This window comes from Urocitellus parryii, chromosome 11, assembly GCF_045843805.1.
Source record: "Urocitellus parryii isolate mUroPar1 chromosome 11, mUroPar1.hap1, whole genome shotgun sequence".
NCBI lineage: Eukaryota > Metazoa > Chordata > Mammalia > Rodentia > Sciuridae > Urocitellus > Urocitellus parryii.
Genome location: NC_135541.1, coordinates 9,709,589 through 9,725,549, shown reverse-complemented (window position 1 = coordinate 9,725,549; position 15,961 = coordinate 9,709,589). Strand labels below are relative to the sequence as shown.

Below are 15,961 nucleotides of genomic sequence, written 5' to 3'. Positions count from 1 at the left end.
CAAAAGGTAAAGCGAAAAGGTGAAGTCAGTTTTAATAACACATTTTATCTAACCCAATATATCAAAAACACCGTCGCAACATGTATGTTTATCTGCACCAAAAATATTGAGAGATTCTACATTCTTGTTTTTTTTTTTTTTAATGGTATGAAGTCTTTGGTGTCCAGGGTTGCTTTGCCTGTCCAGTACATCCCAATTTGGAAGATAAGTTTTCATCAGAAAGACCTGATCTATGTTTAGATTTCACAGACACGTCCGCTTGAATAAAGGAGATCCACACACGCAAGTTGTTCCAAACACAGGAGACGTTCCCAGGCTGAAATCGAGCAGCGGGGTTTAAATTTGTTAAAATCAGATGTCCTTTGGTCAGTCACTTACTCACACATTTCAGATGCTCACAAGCTGCCTGTGGCGTGGAAGGAGAGGGCACGGGGTGACACCCCGCTGCTCCCTCTGTCTCCGCCTGACATTTCCTTCCCGGCAGAGTCTGCAGCCAGAGCCCACCCAGGGGATCAGGGAGAAGCAAGACTAAGAACAAGCCTCAAGGCCCAGCCTTGACCCTGACAGGTGGGCCTGGACACTGCTGCGTGAAGTCTGCTTGTCTTCCACCTGGGGCAGTCAGTTGCCTCGGGCAGGCGTCCCCACTAGGGGGTGGTCGGCTGTGTCTCGTCTGAAAGGCACCCACCGCCCAGGACCTTTCCAATTGCTGCCTGACCACAAGAAATGGGCTTCTGTGGAAAGAGTGGCCCGCAAGCGGCCGGGATGACTGTAAGAAGGGGTGCCCCCGGCCAGATGGAGGCAGGAGCTGTCCGGGGACCTCTGGAGTCAGGCCCCCCCCACCCAGGTGGATGGCCAGGCCAGGAGCCCCAGGGCTGGTCCTCACGGGCTCTGAGTCCAGTCCCAGTTCACATCTCCAGGGGAGACTCCAGATGCTTCTGCAGCTCTGTTGGGGCTACTGCGAGTCACCCCTGATTGCAGGGTGGTGGTGAGCCCCTGGAGACCCAGAAGCTGGACTTCATCAACCCTCCAGGCCGCGTGACCATGTGGGTCTCTGCTGTTGCATCCGGAAAGTCCACTGGGCAGCTGGACCAGAGGCTCAGTTTCTTTTCCTCCAGGAGGGGGCGCCAGCCAGGCTACCTCCCCCGAACCCCACTCTTCATTGGCCACTGTTGGGCATCAGAAAGAACCCGGCTGGGCCGAGGTGGGTGCTGTCCACCCAGAGCCAGCCGGAGGACTGGAGCATGGAGTTGGCCCGGAAGCTTGGAGCAGAGAGGCCAATCTGAAGCAGGTGGCTCCCCAGCCCACAGGAAGGTGACAGCCCTTCTCTGCATCAGGGAAATGAGGTGGCAGTTGGGAACAGACACCGTGGTGCCCCTGCCCCCACCCAGTGACACCCTGGGGAGCTGTGGGGTGAAGCCTGATGGGCCTGGGGTCCTGGAAGCCCCGACTGCTCTCCCTCCCCAGGTGGTGGAAGGCCGCTGGAGAAGGCCAAGTTCAACGTCACTGAACCTCCAGATGGTGCCGCTCGAGACCCGAGACGGGCGAATCTCAGAGACACTGGGCTGAACCAGAGACGCCTTCCACAGAAGAACCCGGACCGCAGCTCAGTGGATCTGAGGCCCCCGATTAGGGCTCTGTCCCTGGTAGAGGGGACAGGGGAGTGGCGACCTCCAGGGTGGGGCTGGGGAGGGACTGAGGGGACTTTCCAGGGCGAGGTCATGTCCTGCGTCTTGATGGGAGTTTGAGCTACATAGTTGTGAACGACAGTCAGTTGTGGTCACTCGCGGTCCGCATTTCCTTGCTTGGTGGCCACTCTCAAGGCAGTCCCCTCTCTTCTTGTCCCTGCTGTCCCCCGGGGACCTGTTCTTGGTTTGGGTGTGAGGTGTCTCCCGAAGCTCCTGTTCATCAGGAAGGTCCAGGGTGCAGAGGCTGGGTCTGAGAGCCGTACCTCGGCCGTCCATCCTAGTCAGCGTGGACTGACCGGTGGGGTCCGTAGGCAGGTGGGGCATGGCCGGAGGAGGGAGTCGCTGGGGTGTGCCCAGGGAGGCTTGTCCTTCCTGCAGCGCCCACCCTGGCCCTGGACCAGGAGCTGAGCATCTCCCCTCTGCTGGCCCCCCATGCTGTGCGGCTTCACTTGGGCCCAGAGCCATGGACTCATGGAGTCACTTCTGTCAGGGGCTTTGGTCACAGCGACGCAAAGTCAGCAAAAACTGCGCCCTGGCGGGGTCCTCACAGAACTGCTGGAGCCACCTCGGTCCACAGGTCTCTCTCAGGAGCTCACCCTGACAGCCCATTTTAACGGAAAGTCACCACCTGCGCGTGTGAGCGAGTCCTGTGGTCCCGGGCCAGCGCCTCCACGTGTGGAGTGTGAGGAGCGCCACTCGGCCCCCAACACAGCCGTCCCTGTCACCTGAGGTGCTCCTGAGGCTGCCTGGGAAGAGGCTCTGCTGCTGGACCATGCCCTGGGGGAAGCCGGCCACCATTGTGAAGAGACTCCAGCAGCCCCTGGGAGGTCCCTGAGGAAGGTCCCGAGGAGAGGTCCCGGTGGAAGGTCCCCGAGGAGAGGTCCCCGAGGAGAGGTCCCGAGGAGAGGTCCCCGCGGAGAACTGGGGCCTCCTGCCAAAAGCCGCGTGAGGGGCACCGCTCCCTGGCTAAATGACCCCCAAATTCCGGACCCTCCGAAACTGAGCAGTACACGGGTTTTATTTGTCTGCTTTAGGCTGCTGAGTGTCAGGATGATCTGTTAGACAACCGTCGATAAGTAATGGACACTGTGCTAACTTCACATCCAAAGACAAAGCTGACAGAAGGCTCGCCAGGATGCCGGGGGGAGGCCGGAGGTGCGCAGTTTGTTTTAAAGTGTAATAAGACGGGTCAGTGAATGGACAGAAGGGTGGACACGCACGAAATACACGGGGTGGCCAGAGTCAAGGGCGGCGGGGGGGAGGGTCTCTGTAAACTTCTTTTTACTTTGTTGTCGTCTGGACATTTTTCTTCTCACAGTGTGGGGGGAACGGCTGCTACTTTCTTAGCCAGGGCGGCAGGAACGCGGGGGCTTCATGATGATGAAGCCGCAGAAACCGTTTCACCTCCTCTGGAACATTCCACAAGGGTAATGGCTCCATCCATGGTGGAGGAAGGGGACCGGGAGGGTCCTGAGCAAGACCAGGGGGGGAGGCGGAGCCTCCTGGAGGGGTCTGTGGCTGGGCCAGAGGGGACAGAGAGGGGACCTGGACTCCAGGGGCTGTTCAGTGGACAGTGACAGACAGCAGTCTCCTCCCCAGATGCCCAGCCTCAGGGGCTGGGTGAGGGGAGGAAGCCCTGAGGCTGCGCGTGTCCCAAGTCCCCAGGCCCTGAGAGGCCTTCAGTGTCATGAAAAGCACTGAGCTCACTGGACTTTCTGGAAAAGTCATTTTCCCTCAGTAAACTCAGCCTCTTCTCTGATAAATGGTGGATTTCTGCCAGCTCCGGGGGCTGCTGTGGGCAGGGGGACCTCAGGCCAGTGTTTCTGCTCATCTGCATTAAAGGGTGTCATTTCAGATTCTGTGACATACACACAGACGCACACGCAGCACGGGGCCTGCCGTGCGGACGGGGGCTTGGGCACAGTCCAGGGACACCTGGCAGCACATCAGCAGAGACGTCCCTTTATCTGTCCCCTTACTTTGTTTATCTTGATTTAAAAAAAATAATGACACGCTCTATTTTTAGAATCAGAGAAAATAAGCCAAAGACACCAGACACATCCTCACGGCCACACCTCCGCCCGGGTCCTCCCGGAGGCCCGCTGCCTACCTTGCTTGAGGAGGGGGGACTTGTGGCTGCTGTCCACCACGAAGGAGAACATCTTTCCGCTGGCGCTCACGGGCCGTTGGTGGGCGGGGGGGACTACGGAGGGCCTGGGGAAGCCCTGGGACCAGCTCCTCTGCAGGGGCACTGGCCGGATGCCCTGGTAGAAAACGTTGAGCGGTGGCGACGGCGACGGGATCGGCTGCTGGGAGATCCGAGACGGCTGTGGCCTCGGCCAGGCTGCTGGGCCCCTCACCCAGGGGAAGGAGACCTGTGGGCAGACAGGGGCGTCAGGGCAGCTGTGATCCGCTGCCCCGGGCCTGGGCTGGTGAGTCACGTCCCTCGGGAAGCCTCCTGGACCCTCCTCGGGGTGATGGCCGCATGGTGGGCCACAGGGCACGCCCCCCACACGCGGGGGTGTTCATTACGTCAGGACCCTGCCGAGAGGGCACCTGCAGGATGGCCCCGAGGTTGGGCCAGGCCAGGTGGGTCAGTGTGGGACTGAGCTGCTGAGCTGGTGGCCTGTCCCCTCTGCAGGGCAGGGGCCTTCTGTCTAGCTGGCTCACCACGGTATTCCCAGCACCTACAACGGACACCAGCCTGCGAGGCGACCAGGCCGCGGAGGCCCAAGCCCAGCTCCTGGCCTCCACCTCTGTTTTCTTTCCAGCTGTGCTGGGGTCCCGGCTGTCCCCTGAAGCCAAGAGCCCAGGATGGCGGAGACCCTGGCTGGCCGTTAGCCTCCGTCCCTGACGTCCAACATACCTGACTCTGCCGGAGGCTCCAACGTGTCTATCCCGGGAGCCTCTGGTGGGTGGGCCTGGGGGAGGCTGGATGGGGGGCGCACGTCAGAACCCGGCCACCCAGGAGAGGAACCGGGAGAGGCTCTGACACGGCTCTGCCCTGGCTTCAGCTGTGCGAGGATTCTCTCCTGTGCCTCGTGGTGAAACAGGGACATGGGGGAGTGTGGTCCCTCACTGCAGGGGCCCCCTGCTCCTTCCTATGAGGCCAAGGCTTCACCAGGCCCAGGCAGGGGTGGAGGGCCCCGGGTGCGAGCCCGGAGGCCTGTCCCTCTCCCACTTTCTCCAGCTCCCTCCTCCTCCCTGTCTAGTCTAGAGATTGCTGGTTTAGGAGGAGGACTCTGCTTCTGGGCTGGGGTCTTGGGGGGGGCCTCAAAGGCCAGCTGACTCCAAGTGGCCACAGGTCCCTCTTCCCTCCTGGACAGGCAGAGGCCACTCAGCCTCCCGGGGAGGTTCTGGGCCACCTCCTTTCTTCCCAGCCATGGTTGAGACATTTCCTGGCCAGAGGGATTGGTTCGGGGGTGGAGCATGTGATCCAATTAGAGCCCAGGACCCCCAGGGGACCCAGGCTGGACCCCAGGTTTTTAATTGTGAAAACCGCATAGCATAGTTTTTACCATTTTGAACAGTTAACTGTAGAGTTGAGTAGTGATAAGTACATTCAAACTGTTGTGAGCAGCATCTCCAGAATTCTTCCCTCTTACCAAAGTGAAACTCTCTTCCCATCCATACCTCCAACCCCTCTCCAGCCCCCTGCAACTGCCTTTCTCTCTTCGGTCCCATCAATAGGCATCTGGCTACTCTCGGTACCTCACAGAACTGGGCTCAGACAGTAGTTATCTTCTTGTGACTGGCTTATTCTCTTAGCATCACGTCCTCAACGGTTATCCCTGCTGTAGCAGGTGTGGAATCTCTTTCCTTTTCCAGGCTGAATACTATTCCGGTGAACGGCCAGACTACATTTTGCCTATTCATGTTCAAGTGATGGTCACTTGAGCTGCTTGTAATTTTGGCTGCTGTGAACAGGGCTGAGCAAATGCAGAAACTGGTTGTGAGCCCTCTCTGGGGTCTGACCCTGAACTGCTGAGTATGAGAGGCTGGTTGGAGTGGGTCTTGCTTTAGAGGGAGAGGCAGGTATATAAGTGCAGTAATGACTGCAACAGACTCTTTAGGTGTAACATTAAAAAATAGTGTTTTTCCCCCTGAAGTTCATTGATTTAGGGTGGCCTCGGCTGGAAGGCGGAGGATGGTCTCTGCTGAGCAGCTCAGGTCCATCAGGCAAGGTCAAGGTTTTAGCTGCTAGGAACTGCAAGGAGACGGGCAGCAGAAAAAACCCAAGGAAAGACCAATGAAGAGGAAGCTCCTGGCCATGCTCACATAGAGTCTGCAGGGACCCTGGGGCCAAAGTCATGGAGCCTGGGGCCAAGGTCATGGAGCCTGGGGTCAAGGTCATGGAGCCTGGGGTCAAGGTCAGTTGCCAACAAGGCTGGATTTAGAAACTTTACATTAAAAATACGTGTTAATGCATCCCTCCCCGCCCCTTCCTCCCAGTCTGGATTAGTTCTGGGTCTGAGGCAGCTCACAGTGGTCCTGAGCTCTTCCATTGTCTGCCCCAGCAGGGCCGCGCCCACCCCGCGATGCTCAAGAAGCCGCACCCGTTTCCCCCACTGTGTACCCTTCCCCACTTCACTACACAGGACCCAGGCCTTCCGCCAGGAGGCCGAGGCTGTGGACCAGGGAGGGCGGCCTGTCCTCCAGCGCCTGTCATGTTCCCCGCTGTTTGCAACCACTGCCGCGGGGACAGCGACGGCCCCACAGAGGGGCACCTGTGTGCGGGGACGGCGGCGCCCTAACACGCGAGGTCTCGTCAGAGTGACCCTGGGGTGCCAGAGGCTTTGCACCCCACTGGGGGCCGAGGGTTGGCGACTCCCGGAGGCACCGCAGCCAGGAGGCGGGGCCTGCTGACCCCAGCCCTGCTCTAAGAGCATCGGGGTTATCTGGAGTCACGTGGGCACCTGCGGCCACACTGCAGAAGGCTCTTGGGTGGCTGGTAAGGAGAGCCGACGTTCCAAGTTAAAAAACAATGAAAGTGTCCAGTAGACGGAGGGAAAACCCGCAGCCAGCGCCTGACAGGTTCCCAGGAGGCGGGCGGCTCCCTCGGGTGCTCCTCCAGGTCCAGGCAGCCTTCTGTGAGGACAGAGGCCTCCACCCAGCCCGTGACAGTGTCCCGGCTGGGCCCAGCTCTCCCTGCCTCACCAGAGCCACCGTGCGGCGTTCAGAACGTCGGGGCTGGTTGACAAACCCGGCTATGAATGAAAAGTCATGTATGTTGCAATTACAGGACAGTGACAAACAGGTGGCACCCGGCCCTCCTCATCATTCTGCCATGCTCCTGATCACCCACGCCCTCGACTTTGCCTTCAACGTTGAAAACGTGACACAACCAGGCTCACTTCCTGCCCCGGGGGTGACTGGCCACCGCGGGAGGCTCACACCTTACAAGCCGGGCAGAGTCACAAATCGGGGCTTGATCACTTGCACCAAAGAAGGGGGCGGGGAAGATGGGAAGACAGAGAAACATGTCGCAGCCCAACACCAAGGCCGACACCGAAGCTCCTCATCTGACGCAGCAGAGTCTCTCCTGTCCCCAAGGGACACTGAGGCCCCAACCCGCCCCTTCTCGGTTCACTTTTGTCTCCCTCATAAGCGTGAGCAAACCTACCCCCACCACTAAGGCTTTCAGTGGTCACCCTGTGCTGGCAATGGTTCAGCAGAGACCAAGAGAAAAGTCCTGCGAGAACCGCCGGCTGCGTGGAGTCCCCAGAGAGTGGCGTGAGGTAGGACTGTAAAGAGCGCGCTGTGCGGCATCTAGAGCAGCGAACTTTTATCAGAGATTCTATAGTTTCCACCTTTTTTATGGGTGCATTATAGTTGTGCGTGTCGAGGGGATCTGTTGTCGCGTATTCATACTATAGAACAGAGAGTGGCCAACTTCACTCCAGCCCTCCCCGCCCACCCCTTGGTGGCATTCCTCTGCTGGTCCCCCTTGATTTTCATGACCCACCCCACCTTCCTTTTCCCTTTTCCTCTCTAGCTTCCCCATAGGCAGGGAAACATGACCCTTGCCCTGCTGAGCTCGACTTAGAAATGCATGGTTTCATTTTCCTTATGGACGATACAGCTCCACGGTGGGGGTGGGTACGGTGCGCCACTGGGATGCTGCTTGAGTGGCCTGGAACTGAGCCGGGGGTGGAGGGGACTCAGTTCTCCCCTTGGGGACGATCCCGGCATTCCCGTGTGTAGACTGCCCAAGGCGTGGGGTCTCTGCCCTCTCTACCCACTGGACAGCTCTCCTGGCGTCAGAGTTGGGCGTGACCCGCTGGGACGGTGAGCCCAACCCCTACCATCCATGGAAAGCCCCTGAAGTCCCCGTGTGGGGACGAGCCAAGCCCGGCTCTGGCTCCCCTCCTTCCAGTGTGGAGGCCGTCCCGCCCTCCCTTTTCAAAATTATCTTCTGTGTCGTGTGGTTTTCTTGCCGCCTTTTTTCTTAGCTGAACGTCACAGCCAGCCCACTCCACGCACAGGAACCCCAGACTCCATTGCCCACGCAGGACCTGAGCGGGAATGTACCACGTTCTTGGCCCGTTTGTCGGCTGATGGAGACCGGGACTGGCTCATGGTTTGGCTGCTGTGAACGTGGGCTGCAGGGATCACTGTGCTACGTGGCTTCGGTTCCTGTGGATAAACACCGAGGAGCCGCGTGGCTGGGTGGCGTGTGGCCCCTGGCCAGCCTTTGGGGAACCTCCACACTCGTGTCCGCGGTGGCTGTGCTGACTCACGGTCCCCACCGAGCAGCAGACCTTTGCTCTTCACGACACCTCACTTTTCAGAGAGCTGTGGGTTACACCTTTACCAGCAGATGGCTGAGCACCCAGCTCTGTTCCTGCTACACACTACAGGTGTTTGCTGACCCAACTGGACCAGCCATGGGCAGAGTGTAAGTGAAACGTCCTTCAGCTGGTTCTGGGCGAGAGCAGGGGAGATACACCATGATGCAGAAATTAAGGAAATGCTAAAGTACAAAAAAGGTGGGCAGACGACAGTGACCCCAGGCCCACCCACCACGCATGGCAGAGAGTGATCACAGCTCACCATGTGGAGGAGAGCTACCGTGCTGCGGCCCCCTCTACCAACCCGTGGGGTGGCTTTCCCCACCACCTTCCATCGAGTGACTACAGCCAGGACCTACAAGACCATCTTCCAGGTGCCTGCAGGCAAGGTATCGGTGACCTGCAGGGACACTACAAGATTATACGGTAGAAACTGTAATACCTCGAATCCACACCGTGAGACAGGAAGACACACGGACGACATGAAGAAACGGGAAGAAAGTGCCTGAAACAAGCCACGCTGATACAACGGTAGATCCACTGACAGCACAGAGCTGGAATGTCGGGGAAGGAGAGCAGAAGGTACATGATTACAATGATGTGCGAAGCCAAGAATGAATTGAGAGAGCAAGTACAGGCAGCAATGAGATGAGAGAGGACATACAGGTAGCAAAGGATTACTTCAAGAAAGAGAGAGACGCTGGGAAAAAACCAAACAAATCCTTGAATGAAGGAAACAGTAAACCAAATAAAAAGTTCAATAGAAAGCATCAAGAACAGACTAGATCACCTGGAAGACAGAACCTCAGGCAATGAAGACAAAATATGTATCTTGAAAACAAAGTTGGCCACACAGCAGTGAAGATAGTGAAAAACCATGAACAGAACCTCCAAAGAATTATGGGATGATATGACAAGACCAAATTAAGAATTATTGGGATAAAGAGAGGCACAGAGATACAAACCAAAGAAATGCACAATTTCTTCAATGAAATAATATCAGAAAATGTCCCAAACATGAAGAATGAATTAAAAAATTGAATACAATTGGCTTACAGGACACCAAATATACAAAATTACAACAGATCCACACCGAGGCACATTATCCTGAAAACGCCTACTCTACAGAATAGGGAGAGAATTTTAAAAGCCGCAAGAGAAGAGCTTCAGGTTACATATGGGGAGAAACCCATTAGGAGCTCAGCGGATTTCTCAGCCAGGAGATCCTGGAGCAGCACGCACCAAGCTCTGAAAGAACAAAGGGTGGCGATGTGTCAGAGGGGCATGCAGGCAACCAGGGTCCGGGGGTCATGCGGTGGCCAAGGCTGGGACAATCTGAGCCACAGATGAGTGACAAAGTGGTGGGTCATGACTTGAAGTATAAAATGAGGGCACAGGAACCGCGCTGGTGGGAACGTGGTTGGGTAGAGGCATCCCTGGGGGCGGAGACGCTTCCCTGTGGAACCTGCCGAGCTCAACACCACCCGCTCCAGCAGGGGGAGAGTGTGCCCTCCCTGAGGCTGTGCAACACCCAGAGACCCTGGAGAAACCTGGTGACCCAGCCCAGCGTCACCGACACCGGGGAAGTGGAGCTGACAGGTGTCTGGACACCGCGGGCTGGCCGGACGCTTGGCCTCTGCCGCATGTGTTCTGAAGGCCACGACCCCAGGCGAAGCAGAGACAGAGACAGACACAGATGGGGCACGTTCTCAGGTCACCTGGCCAGTAGGCAGGGCCACCAAGGAGAGGAGAACCCAGGGAAGACTGAGAAACCGTGGCCGACCCAGGGGACGAGGTGGCTGAGCAACATGGGCCCAGGGCGGCATGGCTCCTGAGGAGTGGTGACATTGACGGAACCATGCTGTGTGTGTGTGTGTGTGTGTGTGTGTGGACACTGACCGACCCGCGCTGTGTGTGTGTGTGTGTGTGTGTGTGTGTGCGCGCGCGCGCGGACACTGACCGACCCATGCCGTGGTCCAGGACAGACGTTAAGATGTGGCCGTGGAAGCTGCAGAGTTCTGTGTCACTTCCTGTGCCATCATTACAACTCCCTGTAAATCCAAATTCTGCCCCACCTCAAAAAAAAAAAATACAACAAAAAACATAACTTTTAAAAAAGGCTTTGAGTTACCAGGAAAAAAAAAATAGTGGAGAATCCTTGAGCAGCTCACTCAGGGGGAGACCTGGGCCCACCCGCAGCCCCTGCTGCCTCAGCTTTGCCAGGCTTGTCTATAACTACCAGCTGAAGGGACCCAAAGGGACATGGAAGGTAGGCAGGGGAGGATGGGGGATCCCGTCCACCCCGGGAAGGGCGCATGAGCCACGCTTGGGTGTCAGTGATGGGTTCTTGATCTCAACCAAATCAGTGAAGAAGCTGGCTTTCTCTAGAACTGTGTTGGAGCTACTGCTGGGAACCTTGCCACAGGTGAGCCAAGAGTCTGCCTGATAAGGACCTCCCTCCTGGGTGGCCCTATTTTCACCCACTATGTCGTCCCCAGCAGCAGGGGAAGCCGCAGGCTGGCCTGGGGCTGCAGGGAGCACTGTGGCCTGAGCGCCCACGGCCCTGGGATCTCTGAGCTCCTGGGAAACCCTCCTAGACTGGGACTCTCAAGATCTGTCCCTTGATCTCCATTCTGGCTGTCACCGACAGACACATCACCTTGGGAAAGTGTGGCACACATCATCATTTGAGCACCTGAATCCAGCCAGGCCTGAAGCCCTTATGTTTATGACTTCCTACCTTTTTATGTATTTATTTATCTTTTGCTTAGGCTAGTTTGAGTTAGGGTTTTGAAATGTCCTAACAATGAAATTTTCTGGATAGTATGATTATTGTGATTTTAGCACAAGCATCAATATGTCTTCAGAATTAAAGGTGCTATAACATAGGTTCTGACATGTTCAAATGAAGCCCATCACGCTGTGATCATGATTTACCTTTAACCTTATAAAAGTAAAACAGTGGCCCAGAGAAGTGATCTAAGACCAAGGAACCAGTCACAAGACAGGTAGTGAAACATTAAATAGAGAAACAGAACAAACAGTTCTCTAGCTGCAGTCGACTGCAGAGTGTAAACCCCTGTTTTTCTGCTTCAAAAGTTACACCAGGGAAAACATCCCTTAAAAGAAAACTTAGCACTTTAAGAAACAGGTAAAAGTTATAACGCGTGTGATTGTTGTCTGTTAATGTCTGGCATACCTTTCGGCTGTATCAATGTCATTCTTCTATTGCTCTCTGTACAAGCCCATCTCTATGCCTGTGTGTAGATTGGGATCCATATTTCCAAGCTCTGTGTTCAAGAGGTAATAAAACCATTGTTCAAGTCTGTTTCTTCTTATTCCTGAGTTAACTGGGTTAGCTGTGAGGGCCCAGCTCCTGGCAGACATTCCTTCTTCCTCCTGCTCTCCCACCATCACCTCTTTTTTTTTTTTTTTTCCTTTGCTTCTTCCAGAAACTGAATAATTGGAGGCTGGTGTTTGGGGTGGAGGTTGCATTCTCCTGGATGCAGCAGATGGTGGCTGCGCACGGGGCACCACGGATCTCTGGCTGCCCTGACGGTGGACCAGGAAAGCCCACCTGGTCCACGCTGAAATGGACAGCTTGGCGGTTTTCCAATGACGCCTTTTTTATGAAGACAGTTAAGGACCTAGATTTGGTCCACGGCTGTAAGTTCATCCTCCACAGGTGAAGAGGACGGGATTGAGCCTTTGACAGATATGGTCCAGCTCCTCCTCTGCCCTTTCTCCTGACTTGTGGGCGGGAACTTGTCACTCAGTGGCTGCTCCAGGCTTGGCTGGGGCCTGCAGGTCACGTCCTGCACAACCCCAGGGCGCCCTCTGCCTGGGCCACAGCGTGAGTGGAGACGTGGAGGCCCACATGGTGGGGGACGACAATGGTGGCGAGAGCGGGTTCCTGGATTCTCGTGGAGCTTCCTGGTGCCCATGTGCTTTGACAGCCAAGAGCTCGCCCTGATTCTCCATCCTGGGTGTCCTCCCATGGGTTTGACACTCGCAAAAGCACCTGGTAGCTGGGAGGGTCTCAGAAGGAGGCAGGGTCACTTGGTCACTGGCTGAACAGTTTGCATACAGCGCCCCACTGAATCCCACAGGAACCCGGGTGGTGGCAACTATGAGATCCAGCTTCACAGAGCGGAGAGTGTGGCTTTGAGGAGTGAGGCACTTTGCCTTGACCTTGACCATGTAGCTGTTGAGAGCAGGGATGGGGCTAGACGGGGCCGCTGGACTTGGTCTGCAGGACAGCTGCCCCGTTGCTATATGGTGGCAGACACTCAGGTCCCTAACTTCTCCCCGAATCCTGCTCCCTAAAAACAAGCCTGTCACGTCCTCTCTGGGTCACATCACCAAGCCTGGAGTAGCAACCTTTCCTTTGGGAACGCTTTGTCAGGAAAAGAAGAGTTGCCCTTGTGATATTAGGACCGCGTCTTCCAGAGAAGGCGTTCTGGAAAACTCCACCTGGGGAGACAGCGCCCTCTCCTGGCCCCAAAGATGGATGGGAACAGGAGCGAGCGGGCGGGCGTCCAGCTGGCTCTGGATTTCTCAGGAAAACTGGACCCAAAATATTTGATGAGAGTCACTCTCCAACATGTACTTAAAGATAAACAGCCCCCAGGCAGGGTCACCAGGCCAGCGGGACAGAATCCACAGGAGTGGCAGCCGGCACGGGACCCCCTTCAGCCAGAACCCAGGGAGGCTCCCAGGGGGACAGGTCCCGCACGAGGCCAGTCACACGGGGCCTAGAGCATTCACAGAGGCAGGAGGCAGAGCAGCGCTGCCCGGGCTGGGCGAGGGCGGAGGCGCCTCCCTCTTCCACGGGGACAGTTTGGGTTCTGCAAGATGAAGCAGGGCAGCGGTGGAGATGGGCACCTCATGCCACCAACGTCCTCACGTGAGCATGGCGAGGTGGCAGACCTCATGCTGCGTGGATCCCACCCCAGGGTCAGAAGGGAAAAGATCAGAAGCAGACGGACACAGGTGAGTGTTGGAGGTTTCCCTGGGGGTGGGTGATGGAACCGTGCTGGAAACAGACCCTGCAACGGCGGCCGGCTCATCGATTCTCTAGAGCTTGCAAGGCGCTCACTTGAAATAGGGAACGTGTGTGTCACACCACGTGAGCCTCAATGAAGCCACGGGAGCCAGCCGGGGAGCCACGGGCCTGTTTGAGGCGATGCGGCTTGCTGTTTGGCGTGGTGATGGCCACATGTCAAAGCCCACCACGGTAGGCACTTTACCCACAGGCAGCTGGATACGTCAGTCACCCCACACCAAAGCTGGGTCTTTAAAAGGCAGCACAGCCTGGTGGTGGCACATGCCTGCCATCCCAATAGCCCAGGAGGCTGAGGCAGCAGGATTGTGACAGCAACAGCGAGGTGCTAAGCAGCTCAGTGAGGCCCTGTCTCTTAATAAAACCCAAAATAGGGCTGGGGATGGGGCTCAGTGATTGAGTGCCCCTGAGTTTGATCCACGGTAATGGGTCTCTCATAGTTCATCAGACAACGCCCCTTCTCATGGGCACTGAGGTCTCAAATTTTATGCTACTACATATATATTGTATGTCCTCTCCTCTCTGCCTGGCAAGTCACAAAAATCAGAAGTTCCTAAGGAGGGGGCCCAGGAACCTATAATTTTACCGGAAATTTCTGAAAAATTCTTGCAATCAGACTCATTAAGGAAACACTGCCTCAGACTTCACAGACTTGAATCAGAAATTCCATTCTCTTTCATCCCTGAAACAGCCCACAAATGCTACGTACAAAATACTCTGTATTGGCTTCCCTTCTGCTGGGGCACACCAGGCTCTCCTAGGAGCTGGTGAGCATGCAGCTTCCAGGAGTACTGTAGGGCTGTTAGCTGGAGCATAAATGAATCAATGAGGAAATATGAATAAATAAAATATGGGGTATCCAGTTCAAACTGAGTTTCTGAAAAAACTGAATAAAATTCTTAGCATAAGTATATCCCATGCCATATTGGGGACCTACTTATAACTAAAATTATTTTTTTAATATAAATTAAAATTTAACTAGGTGTCTTGCATTTTTTCTGGCAACCCTAAGCATGAGTCCTTGGGCCTGGGGGAGCTCAGAGATCTGCACTGCTGCTCTGCTGTCACGTGGTTCTGACAGGGGGGACCTAAGTGGCCTCCTGAGAACCGCTGATCAGGACACCACCCTCTGGGTCAGGAGGCCTCGCAGTGCTGCCAGAGGACCCGGAGCTTTCCCTGAGCAAACGCCTTAGCGTTGGTGCGAGGGGAAGGAGAGGGCAGGAGCGGCCTGTCCCCGGGTTCCAAAGCTCAGTGTGAGCCCGGTGGTGGGGTCCTGGTCCAGGCGCCTGCGGGTCGCCGAGGGCGATGCCTGTGGCCAGCTTCCACAGGGCTCTGGGAGACCCCAGCCCCAGGCCGCTGGCTGGAGTCTCTACATTTATTATTCTTGGTCTTGTCCTAGGAAGGGTCTAAGCCTTGGGGGTCTCAGTCCCTGCAGCAGAGTTGGGGTGGAAGTGAGGCCAACACCCACCTCCCAGGACACAGACGACGGGTGCCACCGAGGCGCCGCAGGCTGTGAGTTTCACCATCGTCATGGGCGCATTGGACCTTCAGGTAAGGAGACCCCGTGAGCCCAGGGCAGTCACGGCCCCACCCTGTGGATGCCAAGGCGGCCGTCCAGGGTCTGGAGCTGCTCAGGAGCCCGCAGGGAGTGGGGCGGCAGGGCGGGGACCCGCGGCCAAGCCTGTGACCTCGCCGGCCCCTGCGCGCCTCCCTGGTGGGCCCCGCGCTCCTGGTGACCGCAGTTTCATGGGTTGATTTTCAGTGATTTCACTTGAGACCCAGGTCTGGGCCCTGAGCCCGGGCGCATTTCTGCTGGGCCCGACAGTGACTGTCATGTTCACAGCTGGGAGTTTCACGAAGGCCACACCCCACCATATGGGGGCGATGCTCCCCCAGACCCGCGGCCGGGGCTTTCGCAGCCGGCGGTGCGCAGCCTGCAAAGAGGGGCGCCCTCTGCAGAGCTGCACCCTGGGCTGTCCCGACGGCAGGCGACACGGCAGGACGAAGCAAGCTGGGGACATCGTCCCCTGCAGCGCACTGCTGGGCACCTCGTCCCCTGCCCCGTCATGGCTCGGCATGTGGTCCCGGGCGGCATGTGGTCCCGGGCACCCTGGGCCTCTGGCACAGCTGGGCACCCTGTCCCCCTGCCCCGACGCGGCTCGGCATACCGCCTGCAGTGGCCCGGGCTCACCTGGGGTGGATTCTCAATGACCAGCTCGTAGGTCAGTCCCACGGATCCAAATCTCAGGATATCCCCGGGGATGAGCTTCACAGCCACATTCTGGATGTGACACTCGTTGACGAACGTGCCGTTGCGGGAATTGAAGTCCTGAAGAACGAAACTGCCCTCGTCCTCGTTGAACTCAATGAGCGCGTGGTGGTTGTCGATGTCTGCCGACTGAAAACACAGACGGACAGTGGTC

At 56.9% G+C, this 15,961-nt stretch overlaps 1 protein-coding gene across 1 annotated transcript in view; it reads right to left on the bottom strand.

The window, feature by feature from the left end:
- The window catches only part of Fhad1 (forkhead associated phosphopeptide binding domain 1), a 111,562-nt gene that overhangs the window by 78,184 nt on the left and 17,417 nt on the right, over positions 1-15,961 (bottom strand). Inside the window, exons 2-3 of the mRNA XM_077791445.1 lie at positions 15,730-15,936; positions 3,796-4,060 (exon numbers count right to left, since the gene is read on the bottom strand). Of these exons, the coding sequence (XP_077647571.1) occupies positions 3,796-4,060; positions 15,730-15,936 (472 nt within the window). The remainder of the gene's footprint in view (positions 1-3,795; positions 4,061-15,729; positions 15,937-15,961) is intronic.